The sequence below is a fragment of the Mauremys mutica genome, chromosome 1, assembly GCF_020497125.1.
Source record: "Mauremys mutica isolate MM-2020 ecotype Southern chromosome 1, ASM2049712v1, whole genome shotgun sequence".
Taxonomy (NCBI): Eukaryota; Metazoa; Chordata; order Testudines; family Geoemydidae; genus Mauremys; species Mauremys mutica.
Window position 1 is genome coordinate 16,612,615 of NC_059072.1, and position 12,491 is coordinate 16,625,105.

At 48.7% G+C, this 12,491-nt stretch overlaps 1 protein-coding gene across 4 annotated transcripts in view; it reads right to left on the reverse strand.

The window, feature by feature from the left end:
• Positions 1-12,491, reverse strand: part of FRMD4A (FERM domain containing 4A) — a 314,917-nt gene that overhangs the window by 9,294 nt on the left and 293,132 nt on the right. For all 4 annotated transcript variants that reach the window (XM_044983445.1, XM_044983439.1, XM_044983452.1 and 1 more), the window contains 6 exons: positions 9,807-10,035; positions 8,434-8,490; positions 6,984-7,221; positions 6,282-6,446; positions 3,969-4,828; positions 682-778 (listed from right to left, as the gene is read on the reverse strand). In XM_044983445.1, coding sequence (XP_044839380.1) covers positions 682-778; positions 3,969-4,828; positions 6,282-6,446; positions 6,984-7,221; positions 8,434-8,490; positions 9,807-10,035 — 1,646 coding nt within the window. The remainder of the gene's footprint in view (positions 1-681; positions 779-3,968; positions 4,829-6,281; positions 6,447-6,983; positions 7,222-8,433; positions 8,491-9,806; positions 10,036-12,491) is intronic.

Here is a 12,491-nt window from a genome sequence, read left to right on the forward strand (position 1 = left end):
TTTCTGATCCTTGAACCATGTGCCTCTGAGCAACCTTTCGGGTGTGGTGCAAGAGGTACCATAGACTAGTGTCTCACGTTTATACTGCAAGATTCCATTGAGGCCTGAGAGAACTTGGACAACCACAATGGCATTCACAAAGAAAATTCAACGTTAGTGCTCCATACAGCATGGGGAACATAGGTGGTGTCTACACAGCTTTTGCTGACATTCTCCCACCACTGCTCGGACGCTGGTGCTAGCACTGGTAGCAGATTGTATGCGAATGACAGACTGATGCAAATGCTGAACCAGTCTAAATTAGGGGTTTCCCCATTGCTAGAACTGCACTAATGCTAGACCAATGGTGAGCAAATATCTGAAAATATTCTGAGTAGATTAGGCCATTGAATACCTGAGAGTGTTCCTGTGCCCAGACCTATCCTCTTTCACCAGTGTCTTCTCCTTGCACTGTATAGCAAGGCACCGTACTAGAACTTGTTTTCCGCTTCAAGTGCCTAAACGATTGCGATCATCTACCTAAAGATTAAATCAAATCTACATTTCATACTTTAAGGCAACTCTGTCATGCTGAAGCCTAGAACCTGCTTCAGCATCCAGGACGATAGTTTTGGAGTGGCTAGAGAAAACTCTGGAAGACCAAGGAATGCTAATCCTCTAACTCTGCCTTCCGAGACTCACCCAGTCTGCCATGCTACGATGTGGTGGGGACTGCTTGGTGGTGTAGCTGCTAGTTCACTAGATGGTGTTGAACTCCTCTGGCTGTGAGGTAAGGCAGCTAAAAGTGAGGGAAAAAATAACCAGTTAGACGAGGAGAACAGGGTTAAGGAATTCCAGCACTGTCAGCTCATCAGAGAAGAAACACGGCAAGAGCCCAGGAGTTGGAACATCCCATTTACAACTGGCTCTCGGCACGTACTCCCTGAGCAGCACAGCTGCTGGGCGAATGGCCAGCCAGCAAACTCCTGACTGCGTCTGCTGCACGCACATGTACCTGGCTCTGCGTTCAGATGCATGGGGAACATTTTATCCCAACCCAGCCTCCGACTGTGTGTGATTATATGGGCTGAAGATCCTTCCCCATCTACCAAACTCCCTGCAACCAAGAGTGGGAAATACCCAGTCCCTCAAAACATGAAAACAAATCAATGTTTTATTGCCATTTGAACCCACAGCACCCTTGTGCCACAGCAGTGGCTGGGCACCTGACCCTCCACATGAGCCGAAATGAAGGAGCAAAGCCAGCCTTGCATCTTTGTTGTCTCATTTCAGAGGCTTCACAGGCAGCTCAGGGACCATGGGAGGAGTTCTGTGCTAGTCGCCGTCAGGCTGCTAGCTGGGAGCTTCCAGGCATATATACCACTTGCTGTACAAAGAACAGCTCCACAGATTTCAAAGCCCAAAGATGTTTTTGGCCATGCACTAGTAGTAAGATTCATTTAAATGTGGCTACCGTGAACTTATCAGCATGAGCCAAAAGTGGGCTGATCTTTGTTAATTTTATGTTAATGACAGCATCTACAAAAACGAGACAAACACAGTAATGTAGCAGTAGTGGTTTTACAAAACATAAACCCCTCTTTTGGTCATTCTATCCCAATGCGCAGATCCCTGGAACAGTGACCTCTTCAAATCTGACATGCTCAGGAGCATAGTCATCTTTGAAGGACACTGTGGGTCCGATAGACATTTTAGAGCCATGGCTGATCCATCAAATGATTGATGCTTCCAACTAACATTCTCCCACAAGCTGCTAAATTCCTTACCTGCAGTTAAATAACACTCAAAAAGAAGACAGAAGCAAAGTCTAATCTGTTCCTTACAAGTGAAGGCCCCATGGGCCACTATTATCCCATCATCACAATGGGGACTGGCTTTTAGAACATGACTAGGTCCATACTGGCATGGTCAGTGAAAGCGATCTACAGAGACAATGATTTTTGGTTTCACTACAGACGCCCCCCGGGTTATGCAAACCTGGTTTACACAAATCTGCACTTACGGGAAAAGGTTTTTTTCTTTTTTTTTGCGTAATGGTCGAGTATACATTTCCGACTTACACAAGTTATGCAAGGCGTTCGGAAACGGAACGCTTGCGTAAGTTGGGGAGCGTCTGTACTAGCATTTTCTTTCTTAGGCCTGGTCTACACTGAGGGGCGGAATCGATCTAAGATACGCAACTTCAGCTACGAGAATAGAGTAGCTGAAGTCGATGTATCTTAGATCAGCTTAGATTGACTTACTTCACATCCTCGCGGTGCGGGATCGACGGCCACTGCTCCCCCGTCGACTCCACTTCCGCCTCTTGCCCTGATGGAGCTCTGGAGTTGACGGGGAGCACGTTCGGGGATTGATGTATCGCGTCTAGACGAGACGCGATACATCGATCCCCGATAGATCGATCACTACCCGCCGGATCGGCGGGTAGTGTAGACATACCCTTAGATGCCCCAACTATCTGAAATGATAGGATTTCCAAAATGGGTCTCTACAGCTCAGGAGGATAAGCACGTTAATTAAATTTTAAGTACTTCCTGCTTCTGTTTGGGGCAGAAATGCCAAAAGGTCCCTGAACTTCCTGTCAAAAAAGGGATAAAAGAAAGTTTGCAGAGCAAAGAGGGCTGGGGTGGTTCAGGTGAGTGGTAATGGACTGTAAAGCCTTTCACCATTAAATCTTTGGCTCAGACAAATCCAGCCTAGGGACTCTAGTGAATGAACATTCCCAACTGATGGCTGTTCAGTGGTCCCTGTGATAGGCTCAGTTCAGCTCTCAATAGGCAAATAGCAACATTTTACAAGCATCACCACTATCAATTGGCATCCTGGCTGGCAATCTCAAAAGAGGCTCCCAGGGCGGAGCAGGCCTCAGAAATGGGATCTTTAGAGGTGGTGTCCTCAGGGCAAGGTTGAGGCACATGGGTAGGAGCGAAATGAGGGAAGCTTGTCAAGATGCTGCCCAGGCTGTAGCAGTTCTGTCAATAGAAGCCGTCAATCAATCAACCTTCGCTCCCTCACTCTCATGGAGTTGGGTTAGATTCAGGTTTTTTGGCAAAGCCTCAGGTTAGTCCAGCTTGCCCTGCCTTATTCAAAACAGGGACTGATGGCAAATAGGTATCGAATCTTAAACTAGTTCATCTCATTTCAGGGAAACGTAGCACAATCTCTGCAATTTATGAACTGCTGCAAGGTCCTGCTATTATTTAATATGAATATTAGGGGAAAGGCCAGAGGCCCAAACAGGATGGGGCTCCACTGTGTTAGGTTCTGTACAAAGATATGGCCCTACTTTACAGAGCTTACAAGATTACAAGCAAGCACCTCTAGTAGTTGTACTGAAGGTATTGTATGAATTGAGGATCTCAGCCTTCAACCACCCCCAAGTCTTTTTTAGTGGGGCCACTTGCTCTTTATTTTAAGGAACTGTGCTTTTTTTTGCCATACCAGATAGTCTTATGTTCCTAATGGAACATTGATTATATGCCTTACTCTTCTATGTATTTATTGGGAAAAATCAACTTCTCTTGAGTTTTGCTATGTTCTTCCTCATTGCTCACTTTAACGGACCCTGCCCACAGCAATAAACCTAACGTGATACTTAGGATCAGCCCCCACAAATGGGCTTTTTCTCTGCTACCACTCTAAAGGCCTGATCTAAGCCTACTGAGGTCAATGGGATTTCTGGAGGCTTTGGCTCAGGCTCTGGGGATCTTTCTCCTAGCTCTCTGAAGAAGTCATTCATGATGGATGAGCTCCAGGGGACAAACCCTCAGCCGATGACACTCTCCAATAAAGTTCACCCAGTGCTAATCCCACCATCCTACATGCCTGTGCTTCGCATTGTGCTATGTTCACAAAAGGACAGGGGACACAGGCTGGTCTGGTTTCATTCATAAATTACCAAAGCGCAATGCACGCATTAGACAGCTAAGAACAAACTTGGATCTGCTTCCCCTGGGGCCGGCTCTCACCTGATGTTGCTTTACACATTTGAGGCATCCTCGTTACCCTGCTGTGTGCCACAAAGGTGCTTTGAGAAGATGTGCTGTACTGGGAGCTGCTGTCCGAGGAGGTGGAGCTCGTGTGCGACAGGCGGCTGTGCTCCTTGTGGGAGGCTGTGGACCGCTGGTACCACAGCCGGAGTTCGTCTGATACTGCAGTCCTGCCCGAGCCCTTCTCATGGCCTTCTCTGCCCAGAGATGGAGTCCTTATGATCTGAGAACGGGATGGGGTCAATCTGACTGAGTCCACTTCGTCCCCGTGCCAGTTCTCTTTAAACATCCCCCCTGCCGTGTAGGAGTTGGAGGTTTTAAATTGTGCTTTCACGCTGTAGTGTCCCTCCTGGTCATTCTCCAGGCTGCGCACCACCACGGGCGTGGAGCTACCTTCGATGTACAGGGGGTACTCTTTGATCCTGTACTGAGAGGAAGGCTGGCTCTGGCTGTGCAGATAGACCCCCGGGTGCCCGGTTCCGTTCCTTGCCGCCAGGTTGGGCATGCTCCCTGAATTAGAAGAGACCAGGTTTCCTGCAGATTTGTGCCTTTGCCTCTGCCGCTCTCTGGCTTTGGAGGGGGAATCCTCGGCCAGGGTGGAGTAGTTGGGGTTCATCTGAGCAGGGTAGTAGTGCTCAGAGCTGGAATGGCTGGTGCAGGAAGAGCAGTCGTCCATGGGGTCAGAGCCATTACTGCTACGAGTCCTTGGGGTGTAGAAATCGGGGCTCCCCGTCTCGTTCTCTGACCCAAGCAGCTTGCCTTGTGACTCCAAGCTGGAGCTTCTGTGTCTAAAGTGCTGAGCTAAGCTGTGCAGTCTGGTCGGGCTGATGTCTACTGACCTGCAGGTGTCAGGAAGACAGGTTTTGAGTCTGCTTGGTTAACAAAACCCGCGGGGTCTTTCTCTAGCATTTAAAGCCAAAACAGCATCCGCCAATCAGTGCAAATACACGGAGCTAAGCCTGAGAGGTGCTGAGTGCTCACAACTCCCCCCCAGCTCCACCAGCCCCAGGCAGGATACGGGGCATACCCATGCAGGTACGTTAGTGCAGGAATTGAAGTAGATGTGCCCATCTGAGGTGAACTTCCCACCTCCCTGCCCAAAGCCAGAGGGGAACTAAGCAGAGTTATGGGGTTGGACTCCACAGGCAGCTTGTGGGGCTGCAGTCTCTCTGACTGCGGTGGGTTGAAAAAGCAGCCAACTCCCCCTCCACATTCCCTGTGTGCGGATGTGGGGCCGCTAGGTCCAAATACCGAGATCCTCCGGCTCCTCCCCAGCCTATTTGGAGCCTGCCTGGCACCCGCTTTCTGCAGCACACGGGTGGGGGGAGGACAGAAGCCTCCCAGCATGGTTGCCCCACTAGCCACCTCCCTGGGCAATCCCCACCATCACACATAAGTGGTGCAGAGGGCACACTGCCCTGGGTGAGTTTCACCAGCACAGCGGCAGGGAACACAGAGTGTGGTGGATCTGTGCAAACCTTTCCTATGGTTTCTGTTCTTGGGATTCCATGCCCCCTCCCCACTGCTTTGCAATGTGAGGGGGCCAACGACCCACAAAGTGACACTGGGTAGTCACGGCCAGCTCATGCAGCACCATCCCACAGGGAATGAATGTTTTTCTGCTCCCACCTCAGAAGAACCACCTCTTTTAGGCAGCTATGCTTTGTTGGTCTCTTGAGTGGCTTTAGAGCTCAAGACAGTCACAGTGTGATTGTCCTTCATGCGAACACCCAGATTTGCATGTGTAGAAGGGTGCTGATTCACATCCACATCTGGGTGGCCTTTATTCATGCTGGATGGGCTCTTCCCCAGTTCATAAAGTTTCAGTCAGACACTCAAGGAACAGAAATGATACCACGTGACCAATCAGACCCACCTCTACTTGGTCCCTCAGATGTTTCACTTTAGACAGCCTTTTCGGCATGCCCAGTTCACCGTAGCAGTGGTTTAACACTACCCAACCTTTCGTGTCCCAAAGGAAAGGGTAATTCCCTAACCTTAACTTGAGCACGGATATTAACACCTTGTGACTTTCAAAGAGTGGCTTGGAGGTTGCAATGCCCATGAACAGTCAGAACCTTTGGTTACGATCTCACCCGAAGGACTTGGTGCATTTTAATTTTTTTTTATGTGAAGTAAATTGAAGATTCAAGCCCTGATTCAGGAACGAATCCTCACCGAAGAGAGCGCTTCCTTCCTGAAATGAAGCCTCTTGTCTTTAAAGTGTGAAAACAAAAAATACTTTTGCGTAACCAAAGGGAGGCGAGTTGTTTCAGGAGCAGCAGGACTTACCTAGTGGAATGGACATAATGCGGACTGCGTACCCGTAGATCTGGTGTAGATGGCATGCTGGACTGGGAATTCCAATGCGGGAGGCTCCTGATGGGGCTATTTTGCAGAGAGCTGCTCCCTCCAGCCTCTGCACAGCTTCCTGTGCTGGGGAACCGCTTATGACTGCTGCAAAGCAAACACTGCATTTCAGACTTCAGACGGAAACGCTCTGCACCTAGGACCTTGAGTCTATGGGCCACAATCAGTTCTCAGTTACACACATCCCGCTGAAGCAAATGGAGTTCCACACACATAACTGATCTGAATTTTTTATAGTAACAAAAGTTCAAGCACAAGCTGTTACAAAGATTCAGCAGAAGTTTCAGTGAGAGACTGTCGTCTGTCCTCTCCAACTGCCTTTTAAAATAACAATCAGATAGTGCCCAGCACTTTGTGTGACTATAGTTGTTACGATCTTCTAGGGCATGATTATTTACCAAAACAGCTAAATATCATTCAAGTGAGTGATGTTTCTGCCATGAGATTTGGGAAGAGTTTTCATTATATAGGCTCAGGTTAAAGACAACCTCTCTCTCTCTCTCTCTCACACCCACACCCACACACACACCATTACCAGAAAGTGTCTGTCATTACCATACCAAATGGGCCTCTACCAAAAGGAGGATGTTTATGTAGTTGGCAATCTCCAACTGTGTGACTCACCTGGAATGACTGTGTGAGGAGCGTTTCTTGACCTTCTCGTAGGGTTCATCCAGGGATGACTCGCTCCACATCTTGGGCTTGATAGGGGACTTGTCATAATCATTCCGGTGGTAGTGCATTTGTCTGAGTCCTTCCAATGACTGTGGAGGAGGTGGTCTGTTATGTAGGGGTGGCCGGGGAGGGAGTCCTTTGTGAGGTGACTGTAAGGGGGATATTGTGCTGGTAACCTGAGAATCCTCTGAAAAGAGAAACAAGGAGAGCAGCTGATGCTTTTGAAGGACACTAGGCTGCAGTGTGGCTTCCCCCCAGCATGCCCAAGATTACCACTTGGATACAGTGCAGCAGACAGAGATGATTTTTCTGAGCATGAATTATATGGTAACGAACTTAGGGCCTGATTTTAAGAAGTGTTCCAGCAGAGGCTCTAGTTCAGTGTTTCTCAGCTGATGGTGGAAGGGTGGTGGTCATGAAAGGCAATCAGGGGGATAATAAACTTTTCAATCTAAAGCAAAGAAAATAAAACTCTTCTAGACCCGTGTGCACCGTAGTTCGGCCACTTTCATGTTTGTGCCGGCAACCCTCTCCGATTCTCCCTTCCCCTGACTCTGCACACACCTTTCCCCTTCAAGGTCAAGTATTTGCTGTCAACCTCTTGAAAAATATACCCCAATTAAATAGGCTTAGCATTGTTCTCATGGACACATTTACTATAAAAGAGTAAAAAATGTAAGAGGGGATGCAAATAGTTTTGGACTCTGACTCAGGAATCACCAACCTGGAAAGGTTGAGCTACATTCCTCTAGTTCAAACACAAGTTATTGGACTTGATATAAGAATCACGGGGTGATCTTCTCCAGCCCGTGTTACGTAGGAGGTCAAACTAGAGCATCCTAATGGTCCCCCTTCTGGGGGAGCTATGGATGCGCAACACCCCTGAAAATCAGGCCCTTAGTGAGAGTCATATGCCCTATTCCGCCAGCTAGGAGGTCTTAAGGGGTTGCAGATTTGTTACAATATGTATGAGCCTTTTCCTACAGACTACGTACTTATTTCTATTTCTGTACTTTTTATATATAATTGAAAAAACCTTCAGGGGGGTTTGATGAAAAGTGGCTGTTGTTTGAAATTATCTGCTCTCAAATGGCAAGGACCGGGGTGGTGTATCCATTTTGGTCCCAGGATATTAGACAGACATGGTGGGTGAGACATCTTTTATTGGACCAACATCCGTTGGTGAGAGAGACGAGCCTCTGAGCATACATAGACGAGCTCTGGGTAAGCTTGAAAGCTCGTCTCTCTCACCAACAGAAGTTGGTGCAATAAAAGGTATCACCCACCTCATCTCTGTGAAATGGCACTGGCATACAGGGGCACAGGCATACAGGGGATTTCCTCCATTTTCAGGGGGATTCAGTCATCCTTCCCTTTCTAGGAAGGATGGACAACATACCGTCTTCAAGAACAAGGGCATCTGAGAGGGAGCTATCTTCACTGGCGATGTTTCCTTCTGAGGAAAAGAAAAAAAACAATCAAAGAACCATTAATATCACTGTGGTTTAACATTGAATTGCAACAGAATCTTCCCCAGTTCATAAAACACAGTCGTCCCTTGTTCTCCACACTACCAAGAAGCAATACAATTTCTATTAATATAGGCCAATTTACTCAGTCCTTACTCAGGCAGAACTCAGGGCAAAGCCTGAGTAAAAACTCCAGGCCAGCTCCCTTGACATGCTGAACTCCCTCCTTGGAGTTGCTGAGTGCCTTCAACTCCCACTGATTTCAGTGGACGTTAGGACTGAGTCAAAACTGTGAGCCCAGATCCCCAGAGGGTGTAATGGAGCTACACCAATTTTACACTAGTTGAGGATCAGGCCCTACAGAGCTACACTTATGAAGTTACCATTCAGCTGCCAATGAAAAACAAATACAAAGTGCTCTGATTGTAGGACATTCAACAATACTTCCAAGTGCCCTCTGAAGCAACAAAAGAAATAGCACCCAGTCCTTTTGCCGGAAGTGTTCTGACGTAACATCTCCCTGGTGTTTGTGTTTGTTGCTCTGACATATGCACTGTCACGGAGCGGAGAGGAACTCAAAATGCTTTAAGGGCAGCACAACACAGCTGGGTTACAAATAAGGAAGCAAGAGAAGTGATAATTTCAGCTCTGTTTATAAACAGGAAAAGCAAAATCTCTGTTTGTCATGTGGAAAGGGACAAAATCAGCAAGAAAAAGCTCTGTTATTTTCAGGCTTTGAAGGAGGTTAGTAGAAATTACTTTAAAAAACGGTGTAAACCGTAACAAGTGTCCTGAGGATTATGCTTTTGTAAACAAATGGGATGATGGTGATGATAATACTTGGATTTTATATGATGCCTCTCACCCCAGGTTTATTAATAGTAATTAAGCAACATCCCTCTGAAGAAAGTATTATTATACTCATTTTACAGGTGGGTACACTGACTCACAGACAGGTTAAGTGCCTTGCTTAAGCTAACATAGCCTGAAATTTACCCATGTGTTCTGACCCAGCACATCATCTAGGCACCATTCGAGTCCCATGCCAGCTCTCCAACCAGGACAAGGAAGAGACAGAACAATACACAGGGTGAAAAAAAGACTCGGAGTCCATTAGAGGGAGAGGGGCAGTACTGGGCTACAAGTCAGAGCAGGGTTTTGGGCACCAGGGCTCAGTTCCTAGCTCTGGCTCAGTGTGGGTGAAATTCACTCCCTGCGCCAAGGCCTCTATTCAAGGCTTATACACCACTCAAGGCCCACTTCAGCCCTTAGAGATATGCCCCAGGCCCTGAGCCGCACTTACCATCTATGATCAGGGAGGCTCTCTGCGTTGGCTTCTTTCCAGATTTGATGCGGTATTCATTGATGGCGTTTTCGATCTCCTGCAGTTTCTTTAGGGCATTAAGGTAGGAGGTTTTCCTTTGTTTCTTCAGCTTTTTGCTGACGTTGGGGTCACTGGCCAGGCGCCGAGCCGCCTCAGTGATCTGGGACTGAATGGCAAATTCCCTCTCCAGGCGCTCCAGCTCCGCTTCCTGTCAAATTGGGAAGAGATTCTGGCTGTCCTGGCTGCAAGCTGTCGTGGCCGGATCCTCAGCTGGTGTAGCTGCATGGCAAAGCTCCCCTGACTTCAATGGGTCTATGCCGCTTTACACCGGCCGAGGATCTGGCCCTAAATGACACTTAACAAGAGACGAATCCATCTACCAACCTGCCCCTAGCTCAACCACAAGTGCATTGTCAGGGCCAGCCTGTGCAACTGCTCCTCAAGCTCGGGAGCACTTGCTCACAGGAGAGAACTCATGACTTCAAAGGGCTGCGCAAGGTTGCACAAATCTAGCCCAGTGGTTCTCACCCTGCCGCCCGCGGGCCGCCCAATCAGCACAGAGCTGTGGCCCATGTGACATCCTCCGGGCATACGCAGCCCACAATGGTAAATAGGTTGAGAGCCACTGACCGAGCCTTTATTTTGTGAGGATCGTCAATACCCTAAACTCAGTTCATTCCGGCTGCTGGCCCAATATGGCTGCGTCTGCTATTTGTCTTGCCGAACAAACTCATGTATCCTTATGTGGTGGTGTCTGAACCCCAACCTCTCTTCCACGCATACTTCTAAGGTGTCTGTCACCATGCTGACCGAGGGCTGTACGAAAATGAAACACCAGGATGTCGCACTGATAAGTCCCAGTGCAAAGTCATGACATTTCAGCATAACGTTACTGGTTAGCGCTTGTATAGTGCTGATCACCCATTGAACTAATGTGTCAAATTCATCCCAGTTACAATCCAATCCTACCAAATGTCATTAAGGTGAGGCAATGCATAAATGCACTGTGACACAATGTCAGCAGGAGACATCACAGAGGTGTGATACAACGAGGCCATGCACAAGGTAGGGACGTGTAATGGTTTTAATACATGGGTGGGCAAACTTTTTGGCCCGAGGGCCACATTGGGGTTGCAAAACTGCATGGAGGGCCAGGTAGGGAAGGCTGTGCCTCCCCCAACAGCCTGGCCCCCGCCCCCTATCCGCCCCCTCCCACTTCCTGCCCCTTGTCTGCGCCCCTCAGAACACCCGACCCATCCAACCCCGCCTGCTCCTTGTCCCCTAACTGCCCTGACCTCTATCCACACCCTTGCCCCTTGACAGGCCCCCCAGGACCCCATGCCTATCCAACCCCCTCTGTTCCCCGTCCCCTGACCCCTATCCACATCCCCGCCCCCTGACAGGCCACCTGGAACTCCCACGCTTATCCAACCCCCCCCCCCGTGCCCCATCCCCTGACCGTCCCCCCCCCGAACCTCCGCCCCTTATCCAACCCCCCAGCCCTGGCCCCCTTACCATGCCACTTAGAGCAGCATGTCTGGCAGCCGGGCCGCCCGGCCAGAGCCAGACACGCTGCCGCGCTGCTCTGCAGGAGCACGCAACTCCGCTGCCCAGAGTGCACCTGAGTGGCAGCATAGCTGCGGGAGAGGGGGAATAGCAGGGGAGGGGCCGGGGGCTAGCCTCCTCGGCCAGGAGCTCAGGGGCCAGGCAGGACGGTCCCGTGGGCCGGATGTGGCCCATGGGCCGTAGTTTGCCCACCTCTATTTTAATAGAAGGCTTTGGCCATGCCAGAGAGCCAAAAAGTTAGACCCTGTTTGGCCGAGTTAAACTGTGCTTAAGCAGCGTTAACATGTTAGGGCCGGGTTCTCAGCTGGCGTAACTGGCAGTGATACTTTGACATTAAGTCAATGGAGCTATGCCAGTTTACACCAGCAGAGAATCTGACTCTTTGCTTGTAGCCCATAAAGATGAGAACATGGGATGGAATTTTCAAAGGGGTCTGGCTCTCTTACACACCCAAGTCCTATTAACTTTCAATGAGATTTGAGCTGCAAATTAAAACATTAGCTTTGCTAAATGCTCAGTGCTCCGATTGCAAGCACTTTTAGTCACATATTCAGCGAAACCCTATTGTTAGCCATATTCAAAACCTCTCAATGTACCAACATGCATACACAGCGCGGTTGATGCTATAGGAATAACCTCTCCTCAGACCGGAATGGCTCCCTGAAGTTTTCATATTGGGCATTTTGGCTTCAAAATCTCTGTGCTGTCAGTGGTGAGTCAGCATTGCTTTAAATCTATAATTATAGCTCCTCTCACATTACTGCCAGCTGAAGGCCTGGTTTTGTTTTGTAAAATGAGTTTTGCTTTGAAGATTTCGTAAGCTCTGTCAACACTAAACTTATTAATGGTGCATTCGACACAATGGAGGTTTAAGACGGAGAGCCTGATCTGACTTATTGTGGCAAAACACCCACTGAAAGTACGCAAGGGTAGATTAAACACAGTGCTAAGGGTGATTAAAAATAAATCCAGCTAGGGCTCAGCCCTGCAGTCCTTACTCAGACAACACTCCCAGTGAAGATACTGAGAGCCTGGCTTCAATTGCAGCTTCTGGCTTTAATGTTTTTTTTTCTAAATCACCCTTAACATCGTAAACAG